Below are 16,430 nucleotides of genomic sequence, written 5' to 3'. Positions count from 1 at the left end.
TACTAAAACAGAATCTCTGAAATGGATTTTACAATGGAGAAAAGTTAATAGGGCATTGTTGCCTACCTCATATTATCTTCATTCTTTGAAACCAAAAAGTACAAGAAATTATATGTATTTATAGCATCTATAACTGCTTTCACCTGCTTTCTCTCTTTGTAATTAAGTTTGGTTCACTGAGTATCATGACACTGACACAAAGTTTTGACGACTCTGGAAAATAACCAGCAGGGAAATATTTATGAATGCAAGACTATGAAACAGACAGTTATATGTTCTTAATTACAACATATACCTGAGTCATAATCATGGTAATATTTTTCCTAAAATGCCTCACTTAAAACCATTGTCATCATTTCATCAATTTTAAATTTTAGTTTAATCTCACCCAATCAATGTTCTCCAGATTTGCTGGAAAATCTATCCCATAAGTGCTGGGAATTGTGACAACTATAGGCACACACATATGGAAGGACACCAGTTAGGAAAGATTGCTTTAGCTAGTGTAATCTTCAGATTGACCCTCTGCTTGCAAACGGAGCACTTCCAGTACCGCTCTTGAGTAAGTCCTTCTGCAATAGTAAAGCTTGTTTAGTTTATTATAGGTTTAGATCAGAGCAACTTAAAAATATTGTAAACATAATAAAATGATACTTTCTCATTGAAATATAATACCACTACAGTAATACGCCAGGCTTACATAGCTTGAAGCAATGATACATCCTCCATAGTTATTATACACATTCTTGCCACACTTTCTGAGTTGGCTTAATACTGAGACCAGCTCTTTCTTATTAATCAGAATGGACATTTCTGGCCTCAATGTCCCCACAGAAAGAGAGAAAACCCAGAAAGGGGCTTAATTAGGTGATGATCATAACAGCATTTGGTTTTGAAAGACTCCAGCACTTAAAAGTACAAAGTATAAAATTTGCCCAAGAAAATGGAATGGATACCAAGAGACCACAGAGTTATCTTTGGTGTACTAATAGCAATATACATTATCAAATAATAATGAATAAATGTATGCAAGCAGTGGCAAGGCTAATATTTTCTGAAATATAATGTGTAGATTGAAGAGATCTTTTGTTGGATTTTTTTGAAGTAAACTTTGCCTGTCAACACGTCAATGCAGGTCTTTTTTTTTTTAAGTGCCTTGGGAGAAAACAGAAAGAATGATTCATTCCTATGGTCCAAAATAATTTGCACTTTGCAGTCTGGTGGAAATGTATTTATTGGCTAGAAGTCAAGATAAACAGAGATGGGTTCCAATGGCCTTTGAAAAGCAATTTTGTGGGTGGAGATCTTGGCTAAGACCATTTATGGCAAACATTTCTCCAGGAGAAGGAGAGCTTTCCCAAGGTGAAGTTTCTTCACCTTGTCTGGCGGAATTGGTACAGGGACATTAACATTGCTACTGAAAAAGCTCAATGAGAATCATTTTTTCAAAATATTTTTACTTGGGATTTAACTGAAATGAGTAGACTGCAGAATGCAGAAGAGAGGAGAACAATCACCTAATCACCAAAGAATTGCAAAGCTACTATATCCTATTGTAAATTGCATTTGAAATTTCTTTTCTCTGTAAAAAAATGCTATAACTCAAAAAGCAAATAATCTTTTCTCAAATGGAATGACAGTCATCCGACTAGAGAATTCTGGGAGTTGAAGTCCATACAACTTAAAATTGCCAGGGTTTGAAAAATACTGGTCTAAAACATTATTCCTCAAATTAGTATCCTCCAATCAAACAGAGACTATCATCTAGCCCAATGGAGGCAACGGTGAAAAATGCCCTCTTTGTAAATGGTGCAAGAAGAAATGTATATGAGGAAAGTTCGCACTGTTCCTGTCATAGGCCTCTGTTCCTTCATCAATGTTTTTGGTGTCCATAAGTGATTTTGTTTATGTATCTATAAAATTTATTTGCTTCATAAATTTATTTTATAAAATTATTTTTCTTCCCATTGATTCCATGAAGTCTTTGTAAGATAGCTGCAGGACCAAATGTGTTACCAAATGTTAATACAGGGTAACATTTGAATCCCTCTACAAAATTACACTGTGACTCTTTTATCAGAAAGTTAACACCTAGAGCCTTTTTTAAAAAAAATATAGCCTCCGCAAACTACTACTGAAGTCTTCCTTTTGGACAGAATTGTTAATATGGATACAGTGATTTTTTTTTACTATTCAGTCCTTCAAGAAAGGCAAGCTCAGGAAATAGGGTTATTAAGAGTCTTAAACAGAGGTGGATTTCACTTACTTTCCTTACCAGTTCACAAATGTGCATGCGCGCGCCTTCCGTGCATGCACTTTGTTCAAAAAATGTCCCTAAATTTGACAACCTAGAGCCAGGCAGGGTGGGGGTGGGGGGCACCCGTGATTTCCACTACTGAACTGGTCCGAACAGGCTGAATACCAGATCTTAAATGTACTCTAATGTCATTTAGGTATTGTAACAGAACCTCAAGAGCTGTCAAAACGTCTCTTTATTTCAATGCATACTTAACAGAATCAGGGTGGATAGTTGAGCTTATTGCTAATATTTTCTACTTTCTCGGAACTCAAATATCTTTTCTGTTACAACTTAACATTTCTGACAGCTAAGGGAAATTTAAGGCTGCACAGTTACAGACACTTGTCAATAGGTTAACTGAACACAATGAAATTTGTTTCTGTTAAAGACTGAAATTCCAATGTAAATAAGTAAGTATAGAGTAAGAGTAGGTAGCAGATGATTTCAGATTGTCTCTCAGCCAAACCACTTTCGTAACCAAGATGTTAAGATTCATTTGTAGAATTTCATAACTTAATTATATTACTCTAATTGCTTTATAGGAGTGGCAAGAAATTTTTCAAGGTCAGGGGCTATACTTTCAAAGTATTACTTCTTTCTTTTCTTTTCCTTACCCCTTTGGAGCAGTTTCATCTTAGGCAGGGTAGTAAGACTACATAGTCCAAGTGGCTGGAACCATAATTTTCAAAATGTTTTTCAAAAATCATTTCTCAATTTTTTATGATTTTTTTTTTGTAGTAGCTAAAGTTTTTTTTTAAAACTTAAACCTTTTTGTAAGGTGCAAAAATTTTAAAATAATAGACTCATGAGATATCATACTCCCAATTATCAATGATTTGCCAGATTTTGCTGGTGCTGAACTGAAACAGTTCAAAATATAACAGAAGTGGGACTAGGATCCCATGCTGCCAATTCTTGTCTTACAACAATAGCTCTTAAGTGGCTGTTGGGTAAACATATAAATAAATCAATGTAAAGGCACAATAACACAGATTAAAACAACTTCAAAGAAGAACAGACTACAAATAACAGACAAAGCAAATGAACTGGAATCATATAACTTTAGACATCATTCCAAATTAGGGTCTCTTTCTTTTTATGTTCGATGTTTCCAATGATGCTACATAGCAACTCCCTGTCTACTTTCTTCCAAAGTGATTAGAGATTTGTATTTGTAAGCTTCAAAGGCAATTTGAGACTTTCAAACCGAAGTACAGATCCAATGAAAAGAATTGCTGGATATGAATGGTGATTTATAGTTAGAACATGTCTCAACTGTTCTCAAAAGCACAGCAATTAATAATTCAAAAGTGAGCTGGTAATTCTAATAGAAAAAGAATATGTTTCGCTTAATTATAATTCAGTGCATGCTGTTGTTACAATTTTTGGCTAAAGAGGAGCCAACAAGATTGTAAAGACTTGTTTCAATCCATTTATCTTGATGTGTAATTTTAAGAAAAGTCTCTCACATCCCTGGTCTCTTTGCTTCGTTATTAGGATGTCTTTTCAAGCTTTTCTTTTGCTCAGAGAGGTCCTGCTGTTTCAAGAAACCAAGACATATTATTTGTAGCTGCTGGGTGGAATTGTTTGGACCTGCTTTGGAAAACAGTAAACCATTGGCGGGACATTCATAGAGCACTTTCACACATGCTCGCCTGGTCTTGTATGTAATGGAGAATGGAATCAGGAGACCTCTAAACAAGGCTAAAGAAAAGGTCTCTAAAGAAAAACCTGCTATGGAATATCATGCTTAACATGTGAATAATATAAATGGTCTAGATATTGACTATTTGTAATCAGTGGCCCCACATGTCTGTGCATCAGCTACCAAAATAAATTGGGAAATACAACTTACTTTTTTAAAAAAATCAAAGAACATTACTAGTTATAATGGATGTAGAAACAAACAAGGAAAAAAGTAGAGCTTCTTATTTCTTTGGCTAGGTTTTCAATCATAGGAATTTCCTCAAATCCCACTCCCTTTAAGACAATGGTTTGTGATACAGTTGCTTTATCAGATGGTCTTAGTAAAAGCTTCTGGCTTCCTTCAATAAAATGGCTTCAAGGATTAGAACAAAGTGGATTTAAATTCATTGTTGATGTTGTGGTGATTGCAAACATGGGGCACTTTCCCCCCCTTTTTTTTAAACCAGGATCCTTCAGCTCTATTCCCAAAAACGATCTATATACAATGCAGAATGTGAGAATCCTGGGTGTTATATCACCTTTCCAAAGTGACATGAAAGCGTAACATTTGGCAGCATTTTCCAACAATGTCAAATAAAGTTATGGCAAGTGTACTTTCCAGCCCCGTGCTGGAATGTATCCGATATATTGATGTTATGAATTCAAACTCAAACATGGTCTGACAGACATGAAAAACAGCAAACTTGAATTAAACATTAATGGAAATGTTCTTTAGTTTGCTTTCTGATATTGTTTCACTTTTAACACATTTCTTGATAAAGATGGTACACGTGATTTTAGATAGAAGAGATCTGGGAATGCGGGAGAAACCGAATCTGATGAAATGTGTTAATCCAGCATAGGATTTGGATTACTCAACTCTTAATAATGTGACTTGGAATCTCTGTGTATTCAGACACTTTCACAGTGTGGAACAAAGATTTATAGATCTTTTTCCTGCACTTTACTGTCAGAAAGAGAATTTTGTTCTCTATCTTCTAGAAATAGCTTTATTTATTTGATTTGGAATTGATGAAGATGGTTGAGAACTGTATTTGGATTTTTTGAAAATAAGAGTTTACCAGAATGTGCACATTTCAGTCCTTCAGCCATCTTTTCTTTTGGATCTTTGGCCTGCCACACTTTCTATTATTCTGCTATGCATTTTCTATTGTGGGAAAATGGGAGGGGGGATTGTAAGGAATCACATACTATGTAGTCACAACAAAATTCTTTCTAGAAAGCCAAGGTCATCCTTTGTCTCTGCACCTCTGTATCTAACTGGAATCGAATGGGTGGAACTGCCAGCATGGCAGTGGGAGATTGGACCATGTGATGGACTTGTGGGTGTGGAGAAAAGTTCTTCAACTTTCAACTGGTTGGGAAAAACCGGGCAGCTTTCAGATTTGGGTTTTCCCAGATGTGTCAACATAGCTTTCTTAATAAATTTGAACTTTGAGCAATACTTTGCCTTGGACTCTGATTTACTTTTGGATGCTATTTGGAATCCTGACAGCACATTTGTATATAAGGAGATGAGGAATTTAAAAGCTGGAATATGTATGTAGGAGAAAGCAAAAGAAAAGATTCATTCATCCCTATGAATACATCATCTTGATCACTTCTTAAAGCTCATTTTCTCCCACCTGAATTTGGGTTGAAAACTAGCCACCTATAATTTTTGAGTTTGATAATCATATGCTCTCAAAAGAGCTGTCTGAAAACTGAAACTCTTGAACAGGAAAAGCCAGGTTTCTCTTAGCCCATGTTTTTGGGCATAGGGTGAGACTACCCAGAGTTGAGACCAAAATTCTCAGCCATGTTCAATCTCCTTTATCATGAATAAGATTAACAGATCCCTGATAGCTACCAATGGGGGCGCTTCAGGATAATAAGATGTCATCAGTGTCTACTTCTAACAAGTTTTGCAAAAAGGAGTTGTCCCTGAAGCAGTTTTGGTCTTACACCTACCATTAACATTTGTAGAGTTGAAGTAAAGGTAAAGATAAAGATAAAAGTTCCACTTGGACATATGTGCTAGTTGTTCCTGACTCTAGGGGCAGTGCTCATCTCTGTTTCAAAGCCAAAGAGCCAGTGCTGTCTGAAGATGTCTCTGTGGTCATATGGCTGGCATGAATAAATGCCAAAGGCGCACGGACCACTGTTACCTTCCCACCAAAGGCGGTCCCTATTTTTCTACTTGCATTTTTTACGTGCTTTCAAACTGCTAGGTTGGGAAAAGTTGAGACAAGTAACGGGAGCTCACTCCATTACGCAGCACTAGGGATTTGAACCGCTGAACTGCCGACCTTCTGATTGATAAGCTCAGCAACTGAGCCACCAGAAAGTAAAGCAGAAGAGTCACCCAAGCAGATAGGTCCTGACTGAGGAGCCACACTGAATACTCGCAACCCATTAACCACGAAGAGACAACAGAAAAAGAATCCCATAGGGGATTGGATGTTGCCCAAGTTAACAAAGACCGTAGTTGTTGCTGTCCCTGGGCAGCTGTTGAAAAATGAGTTACAGGTTTAGCCACTTTAGCCATCCCTTTGTAGAGCTAAGAGGAAAGCAAAGCCTATCAAGCCATATTTATTTAGAACAGTTTGTTATACGTACATTCTCCTAGGGTCAAGAAGCAATGGGGTATTGTTTTATTGGCAGAATTTTCATTTTACATTCCAAAGAAATCTGAGGAAGGTGAGAAAGGCTAGAAGGAAGCCTAAAATGTTACACACAGAGAGATATTTATTTTTGATAAAAGTATAAGGGAAGAACATTCAAGAGTCTTTCTTACATCCTTCACATTTTTTAAAAAGGTTCTCTTGGGTGAAGAACCCCTTTCTCTGAATAATAGATGATGATGCATTTAGGAGGAAAAACGGAACAGTAAAATCAAAAGAAAACCCCACCCTCTCCCAAGGCATAATCTTTATGCCAGAACATGACATCAGCATGAATAAATGCGTAGGGCGAAAAGGATAGTCCTGGAAACTCACTTTAATTCCGGGGGAGGGGGGAGGGGGTGATGAAATCTTGAGGGAATGCCAAATATTTGTGTGTTTAGCAACACCTCCAACCTAGATATAAGGCAGGAATTCAGAGAAAGAGCCACTATCTCTCTCAAGCTTTTAGAATTTAGCAAGGAAGTCTGTATTGTGTGGCTACATTTTTTGGCAAAATGACCACTTCCATCAGGCAATACACTTCCTCCTCTTCCTGTAAGAAAGGGGCTTCATCCAGTTTTGGTGGGGGGTCCTCCCGTCTCTCCTCTGTCCCTTTGAGTGGAGGATGCAGAACTTCAAGCATCTATGGAGGAACTGGTGGCATCTCTGTCTCTTCCTCTCGCTATACCTCTGGGGTTGGCAATGCCCTTGGTGGTGGCTATGGGGGCAGCAACTACTGTAGCAGCTATGGTGGTGGTTTTGGCACTGGTAGTTTTGGTGGAAATCTTGGTATGGGCTTTGGTGGAGGCTCTATGGTCAGTGGTGATGTCCTTTTGAATGGAGGTGAGAAGCAAACTATGCAGAACCTCAATGATCGTTTGGCTAACTATCTGGATAAGGTGCGGGCATTAGAAGAAGCCAATACCAATTTGGAAATTAAGATCAACGAGTGGTATCAGAAGCAGGCACCTGCTCCAGACCGTGACTACAGCCACTATTTCAGAACAATTGAAGATCTGAAGAGCAAGGTATGACTCAATGCCTATTAGTGGGAAAAACATCCCCAATCTGGGTGTACGAATGAATTCTTAAGGCCAGAAAAAAGAATTTGTGATTCAAAGATTCAAAACCATACTGGTTATTGATCTAGAAAAAAAAAACAAATATAATGTTCAAAGTCTTTGTTGATTGCTATCTTAATTCTCTGTCACTGCAATGCAAATGAAAAAGCTTGCATTATTACAGTTCTCTGTGTACTTATTGTGTAACTCACACCTATGTGGCTTTGTCACATTGTTTCCCTGCCTCTTGCAGTCCTTGTAGAAATCTAAAATTGCCAGTATGTGTTTATACTCCATAGAGAACTGTAGACTTCATTATAATGGTGTTAATGTGTGCTTAAAACAATAATGACAAAAACCTATTAGGTGCATGAATCGCTAATTGGTGAACACTTTTCCAAATATATTTTGTGCAAAGTTAATCCATATTCCATGTCCCCATTGAGGATAAATTCTGAAGTCATATGCATTATCTAAATAAAATGTATAAATATTATAAATCAATATTTTAAATTTATTTTACTGTTTTGCAAAATTAACCAGTTCTGCTTATCATGGTCTGAGGGATGGAGTGATTAGGCCTACTATTGCAAGGCAAAATTCAGAACAGTCCATCTGATTTCTGGTACCTCGAACATGTTAGTGAAGTGTGCCTAGAATTTGCAATGGGAAACCTGGACGGATGGATGCATCTGGATTAAATTTTGGTGGAAATTCTTATATATTCTTAACAATATGAGATGTTTCTATGGTAGATTTTGTATGAATACTTGTACATCATTATCTAAAAAGGACAAGGGAAGACCTAATAATTATAAAATATGTACCGGTATGTACTACAAAAGGTAGCTGCTGCCATAGAAATGTTATCCATCTTGCTATTGTGGGCCATGGTATGAGCAAGTGATCCAGGATTGCTTATCCAGGTTGTCACTATGAATAGGTTAATTGAAGATCCTTTTTCTTCTTCTAAACTGGCCAAGTTTTAAATCAGGCGGATCTCAGAAAGGAAGGATGTACTATCTGTCAAATAGTACCTCAATCTATCAATCAAATAGGCAGTGGTCCTCTGCAAAGGTAGAAGATATGGATAAATGACTACCCTTGTCTCTCATGACATTTAGAATAAAGGTGATTGATGAGGGAGAAGAAATGGTTTGTTAATTAGATCACGCCTAAGAAAATGGCAAACGGAGTTCCAAGAAAACAGCAGATTGCTCTAGGATATGAATTATTTAATTCCAGTTGTCTACTGATGGAAGCCTCCAGAAATCATTAAAAAGTTACAAATGAAGTCTGTATCATTCTGAATAGGAGTCTGATGATGCATACCGGATGTTACTCACACGTCAATCTTGAATTCCTGAGAGCTCTTTAGGGCAGGGCAGGGCTCTGATACAGCTCACCTTTTGTATAGTCTTGTCTGATGGATTCAGACTCAAGTACTGAGTAATAATAACAATGATTTTGTACCAGGATCAAATGAGGGATTAGCAGAAGTCTTTGAACACTACATTTGCTAAACAAATAAAGATCAATATGACAAACGTATTAAATTTGCCTAGTGAATAGACACTTACCCTGATAAGTATGTGCTCATATTTCTGCTTTTTTTTCTGTTTACTGCTTTTATTTTATGATTGCTTTTGTCCTAAATATAGTTAGGATGGTATCATAAATGGTAACAGCAATGAATCTCTTTCATATGTCTTTCAACTATAATTCTCAACATCCCTCACTATGATATAGCCATGGTAGCTATATTACTGGGATTTGTGGATCAGCAACTTGAAGTTCACAGATTCTCTATTCCTGAGTTTGTGAATAGGATGGTGATAGGAAAACCTCTTAAGATTGCTTCTTAGTTTACTGTATTTCCCCCCCTAGATCTTAGCAGCTACCATTGACAATGCTGGTGTTCTTCTTCAGATTGACAATGCACGCTTGGCTGCTGATGACTTTAGAACCAAGTAAGATTTGGGTTTTTTTTTTAAATTCATGGACAAATGGAAAACAATAACACCAGGCTCTTTTATATAGCTTGCTGAGCAAATGGAATTTTGTACACACCAAGTAAATAGATTTTGACTTTCAGATTTAAGAGATAAGAGTTAGATTAAAGAATGAAAAAATGGATCAAAGCAGATAGTGATACCTGAAGATTTTGTCTGGTCTCCATTGAGAATAACTAGACCTCAGCTTCATTTCTTAATCGAAGGTTAGGAACACAGCTCTCACAGGTCCCAAGTCATACTTAAAAAAATTCTGGATGGTCCTGGAATCTCCTGAATTAATTAATATTTAAAATGTTTAATTAAAAACAAGTAAAGCTGCAATCCTATGATACACAGTGCTCTTTTTAACTAGATATTGAGAAACTTCGCCTTTGAACACAAAGTTTTGCAAGATTTCATGAGTATTTACGAGATTTTGCATTGCTACATTATATTGTGCAAAATCTCAGCGTAAAATTGTTGGAATCTTGTAACACTTGGAACAATCCTTTTTGTTGTTGATACTGGGCATTCAGAAATCTCATGGAATCATATACTAATGCTTAGAATCTGTCAATTCCATTATATATTTCTAAGCTGAACAAACTATCCCTTGGAATTGTACAGCTCTGTTCAAAATATATGCCAAAATGCATATTTTTTAAAATTTAGATATGTGTATTTTGTGAAACAATATATTCAAAGTCATATTTTAATTAACTTTCATGCTTTGAAGATGATTATGGATTAAATAGAATCCCTCCCCTTACCTTCCATTCTTTCCTTTTCTGGATTTGTAAGGCCACCCAATTCAGAATACTGGATTGGAGTACAGTATTAAAAACAAATAAAAATCAGGTTTAAACCTTTACCCCCCAATAATATGGGAATAGTGGTGACACAGAAGTGCTTCCTACATTTCATCAGTTGGCATATTTTCCTAATGGGATCTGGATCATGCCATACCTATTAAACTGAGTGGGATTGCTAAATGCTATTGGTGATAGATGGTCCCTCAGATAGCTAGACCACAAAGCACTTGATGGATGATAAATAATAACTTGAATTCACAAGGGAAAAACAAAACAATAGAAAAAAGAAAGAAAACAGTGAAAGACAACAATTATACACAAAGGCTGATCATACATGTTTATATGCATATAAAGTTTCATATAACAGTTTCCACAAAAGATGATCATATTGCATTTTAATTGTTCATTTAATCATGTCTGCAAGCAATTTGTTCATTAGCTACAAGTAACATCAAGACTTCAAAATGGATATGTGGTTTAACTCAGTGCTGAATTCTTGTATTTCCAGGTTTGAAACAGAGCAAGCTCTGCGTATGAATGTTGAAAGTGACATCAATGGGTTGCGCAGAGTCTTGGACGAACTGACCTTGTCTAGGTCAGACCTTGAAATGCAGATTGAGAGTTTGAAAGAGGAACTGGCATATCTCAAGAAGAACCATGAAGAGGTAAAACATCAAGACAGCAGTAAATCTATCCATCACTAATGAAAGTGTAGAGAAGTTTTTGAATTTTTCCCCACATATTGGTTCAGGCCATTCAACTGCAAAAGAATATTTCTTGTTGTCAGATTCAGCATTTGACATCTGAATTCCAAATCATATTACTCCATGTTTAAAACAGCTTGTGAAGATATACAAGTACTTAGGTCATAGGTTTTAAGTGGTAGTGCAGGAAGAGACTAGTAAGAAAGAAACATGAGTCTATGTTAAAGCTCATGTTCATATGTAAAAATTCCCATTTTCAATTCCTGGAATCTCCCAAAAAAGCAGGTGAGGAAGAAAGATTTCTGCCAAAGATTGTACGTATCAGTGGGCTTATTCTTACAATCTTGAAACTGCAGCATAGCACAAAGGTGGCTGGTGGATTGTTTTTAAATGACATATCTTCAGCACTTTTGTCTCATTCCCAGAAAACATCTGAGAAATTTAAAGTCATCTTTTGCTGTTAAAGGAGTGTTTTCCCTCTTCTGACACAATATGTTCTGTAGGAACATGATCTCTAATGCTTCCTTAACAATGTGGTTGCTAATATAATCATGGGGTGAAATTGTTCATTTGAGACAGCTATGGTTTTTGAATACTGTTTCCAATGTAATTCCATTAGTCCAGATTATTATTGGGAGTCAAGCAGCATAATAATGAAATAATTATCATCATCACTTTTGATATCTGAAGAATCTTTGAAACAGCCTTTCTTACGTGTCATATATAAGCTCCAGGAGCAATCAGGCAGCTGGTAAATGCTTTCCTCTCTGTCTTCTCTTGCCATACCTCTCAGTCTTGATAGCTTGGACTGGAAGAAGAAATAGAGAGTAGAGGGAGATAGGATTATTCATCCATCAGATAGCCAATGACAGAGATCTGAACCCTTCTTACTTTACTGGGTTCCATTATCTCTCCCCCCCACACAATTAATTCTGGTAGAGAGACTTAATTTCATCAATGGTGAGGAAAAGCATTCAGTAAATACTGAAGAAACCAGTTTGGTGTTGCAGTTAAAACACTAAATTAGAAACTGGGAGACTGAGGGTTCTAATCCCACAAGGGGAGACTTGGGCACAAAGTCAACTAGAAGTGAAGACACACTGAGCTCACATTGGAGGTCTCATGTTCTATGCTTAAACAGCAAGAGTTTTTCAATGAACTATATCTTAAAAATACTGTACACTGCTTTGCTCTTTGCTTTGTGGTAGGGTTTCTTTTTTGAATTGATTTTACTGAACCAAATAAAAATTCTTAGAATCAAGAAATTAAACAGACACTAAAAAGGTCTTCAAAATATCTACTTCAAGAGGAGGCAATGCAGACAAGTAGGCTGAATAATACAGCTTCCTATGATTTTTTGTGTAGAAATACATATGAATGATAAATATTTTCCATCCACAGGAAATGAATTCTTTCAGAAAGCAAGTCGGTGGAGAAATCACTGTGGAAATGGATGCCGCTCCTGGTGTGGACTTGACAAAGATTCTGACAGACATGCGTGAACAGTATGAGATTTTGGCTGAGAAGAATCGTAAAGATGCTGAGCAGTGGTTCTTTAGCAAGGTGTGCTTTTAAAAATATATAGGCCTTTATTGAACACAAGCCATATATTCCCCACTTAGTGTTCTCACAATAAGTTTTCTCTTTGTTTCCCCCTTGTAGACTGAAGAGCTAAATCGGGAAGTTGCTACCAATACAGTACAGTTGCAGTCGAGCAAGACAGAGATCGTGGAACTGAGACGTACTATTCAAAATTTAGAGATAGATCTTCAGGCTCAACTCAGCATGGTATGGGAACACTTAAAGTTTAGTGACATTTCCTTCCTATGAAATGTGTGATGTAATTTTGGTTATTTCAAGGTTGGGTTGGGTGAGGAAGAATGATAGCTTAAAATATCCAGACTATCTTCTCTTGCTAACATGTTCTCCTCAATAACAACAACAAAAATTAGATTACCGAATCTAATCCCAAAAACTTTATTTGCCCTCATTAAGCTTAGTCCTATTAAGGGTAGAAGCTCTTGGAAGGCAGTAGAAGTTTTTCTTATGCCTTCTAGATCAGTTAAAGGAACTTATTTCCTCTGCTGAAGCTTACCTGGCCCTATCTGAACCAGGATTCCTTATTTTCTATTCATCTGCTGAAGAATGTGGAGCTTACTCAAACCAGGCTTGTTTTTTAAAATGTATGAGACCCTTGAATTTTCTTAGTACCTGAAATAGTTCATGTTATTTGTGATAACATTAAATATGTCTGGAACCCCAACTCAGATTCTTCTTGCTCTTCTCTTTCCCCAGAAATCAGCACTGGAAGGTACATTGGTGGACACAGAAACTCGTTACGGTAATCAGCTTTGCCAGATCCAGGGCCTGATCACCAATGTGGAGCAGGAGTTGTCTGGCCTGAGATGTGATATGGAGCGCCAGAACCATGAGCACAGGATTCTCCTTGATGTCAAGACACGCCTGGAACAGGAGATTGCCACCTACCGTCGTCTGCTGGAGGGAGAGGATGCCAGGTATGTAAAAGAGAATGGGTTGAGGTGGAGTGGGGTGGGGTTTGATAGAGATGGCTGGATTGGGAGGGGAAACCAAGAGAAGTGATCTAAAATGACATATATGAGATGAAGTGTTTTTAGATGGAAACATATTTATTCCAGGTTTCCATCTTTAATATTTGTTTCATTCCTCAGTATACAGTTGCCCAAAAATTCTGAGTTCCTTTCTTTAGAAAACTTATCAGTTGGTCATGTAATCATTATTTTTACATGTTATCAAAAGTTACTTTGCATAAATATTTTATTATAATAGTATCTAATAATATTTTTAGTAGACTATTGTATTTTTGTGTTTAATAAGACATATGCTATTGCCTCATTAATTGCATTGTGTGGTAGAAGAGTTTCTAATTGGCCCATGCAATTCTGTATTTCTTACAGCTTCTCCTCGCAATACAGTGCAGCTAAACCTGGTAAGAATGGAACTCAAATAAACAATAGTCATTTAATTATATCCTAATTCTCATTAATGTATTGCTCTCCAGATTGTACTACTGTAGATTGTAATTGCCTTGATCAACAGGTCATATTAATTAGGGTACATGGGAATTGTAGTTTAATACATCTGGAGAATTTCAGATTGTGAAAACTTTCTGGGCATATTTATCAAGGAGTGAAGCCATTGTATAGAGAAATGTAATGTCAAAAAATAGTTGGGGAATCAGTGATAAACCCAACTCTTGATATTTATTTTGTAAATCAAAATATTGCCAAGAAACCTTCTAAAATAGCAAGTGTAGATAAATCGATTCTTTTATATACACCTTCTGTCTTTTCTATAATTCAGAACATATATACTGAACATGTAGAAATTAATGCATGGTAGCTAGCCAGAAGATATTTCAAGAAAACTAAGTTTGCCAAATGTTCAATAATTTGAGTGACATACTACTAATTATAATATTCTATGATCTTAAGTGTTGAACCTTAAGATTCAATCTCACCCATAAGCATATTTTTGAATGAACATGTGTGACACTGTAGTAGTTTTAGCTAATTCCCCATGTAATTTCCTATTACTGAGAACTCCAATGTAATATTACAGGATTTCTCAAATTAGTGTCTTTCTGACATAATGCCACTGCAACTCCCAAACTTTCCTACTAGCATGATAAGAGTACTGTTAATTCTGGACCTAAAGTCCTAACAGAAAAGCACCAAGTTAAGGAATTGCATCACAGTAGTCTACTTTTCCCCCCTTCAAGTTATATACTATAACAGAACCTTTGTTAGTTCAGAAAAATGGTGGGATTTGGAAGCAGTAACACTTTCTGTTTCTCTACATATGAGAAGCATAAAAAGCAGGAAAAACCTTTTAGAACAACTTGGTAATTAATTGAAGATGCAATAGAAGCTTCTTGACAGCTGTAGTAATTTCAAGTCCTGATCATTGCAAACTAATGTCAGCGAGTGTCCCTTTGGGTTTACCTGAAGAAAATGCGACCTTTATGCCTTTTTCTCTTGCAGCATCAAAAACAACTCGCCAAGTCCGCATGGTTGTTGAGGAGATTGAAGATGGGAAAGTAGTTTCTTCACGTGAACAAATCCAAAAGAATGCATACTGAAAAGGATTCTACGTACTCCAAGACATATCTGAAAAAGTAGTTGTAGTGCATATTTTTTATGTAGTCTGTAGTTTGTATGTTTGGATTAAAAAGGGAACAAAGTGGTACAATTATCTGGATTTTTCAACAATAAACTTGTATGTCAGCAATTAATTTATTTGTCAACTTTATTTGCCAACCATCTCATGGTTCAAGGTGACTCATAATAAAAACACTGTTCTTCTGCTCCTGCAAAACACAGCTTCCTACCATGGAACGCAATTATCCAGAGAATGTAAACCATGTTAAAATCTGGGCTAAATGACTTTAGGGAGTTCTTTTCAAAATTAGCTTACTTTCTCTTCTGGGTCCATTGTCCAGCCAGTTGCCATCTTCCTCTTATCCAATTTGTTTACACAACTGTTTGGACCCATTCTGTTTTACATTCTCATCATTATCTCTGCTTCAAGAGAACAGATAAATGTTGATGTATGCTAAAAACTTTTGGATTTTCAGTTGCGTCATCAGGCCTGCCATCTTGGCATGCTTAAATTTTAGTAAAAGAAACTAAGAGTAAAAGCAGGATTCAGGCAGTGACATTGTCAGCAGGTCCAAATTATGCCCATTTCTGATCTTGGCCTGGAGTCTCATCAGCCATAAAATTCTGATTTACACTCAGCAGAACATCTAGATTTCCAGTAATCTCGAAGAGTTGTATCCTTGTAGAGATGAGTCACATTCTCTTTTTCCATCTCCAACAATAAACATACTTCATTCCTCGAAAGAGAGATTAAACAAGTGTGAAAACATTGCTCTCTTGTCTTTCCTTCTAGTTCCTGGAATTTGCGGCAATTCTCTGTAGCTGTCAGACTAGCGAGATAGTTCAATCATGAAGCACACCCAGAAGAATTAGCTCTATCTTTATTTTAAGGTTTTTGCAAGTCTGAAAATATATTTGTCCCTACTTGCCTAGAAAATTTAATAGATGTTTGACATATACCCATTCTTTCTGCAGACTCAGCTGGCTCTTATTTGTTTTTTACTGAGTGGATCTTACTCCTGTCTCCCAATATCACCCACACTTACCTGCTATTGTACACACCCGCATT

The 16,430-nt window shown here is 36.5% G+C and overlaps 1 protein-coding gene across 1 annotated transcript; it reads left to right on the top strand.

Moving 5' to 3' along the window:
* The first annotated feature begins 7,101 nt into the window (after nucleotides 1-7,101).
* Nucleotides 7,102-15,495, top strand: LOC106537606 (keratin, type I cytoskeletal 17-like). Its single transcript, XM_014051789.2, has 8 exons — nucleotides 7,102-7,679; nucleotides 9,600-9,682; nucleotides 11,027-11,183; nucleotides 12,624-12,785; nucleotides 12,885-13,010; nucleotides 13,518-13,738; nucleotides 14,159-14,190; nucleotides 15,245-15,495. Exons 1-8 carry the CDS (start codon nucleotides 7,167-7,169, stop codon nucleotides 15,340-15,342), a joined length of 1,392 nt encoding a protein of 463 aa, XP_013907264.1. The 5' UTR covers nucleotides 7,102-7,166; the 3' UTR covers nucleotides 15,343-15,495.
* Nucleotides 15,496-16,430: the final 935 nt, after the last annotated feature.

This window comes from Thamnophis sirtalis, unplaced genomic scaffold, assembly GCF_051295495.1.
Source record: "Thamnophis sirtalis isolate CommonGarterSnake01/CBP01778 unplaced genomic scaffold, rThaSir2_p1.2 scaffold_4, whole genome shotgun sequence".
Taxonomy (NCBI): Eukaryota; Metazoa; Chordata; class Lepidosauria; order Squamata; family Natricidae; genus Thamnophis; species Thamnophis sirtalis.
Note: the sequence above shows the minus strand (reverse complement) of the source record. Positions and strands in the feature narration are given on the sequence as shown.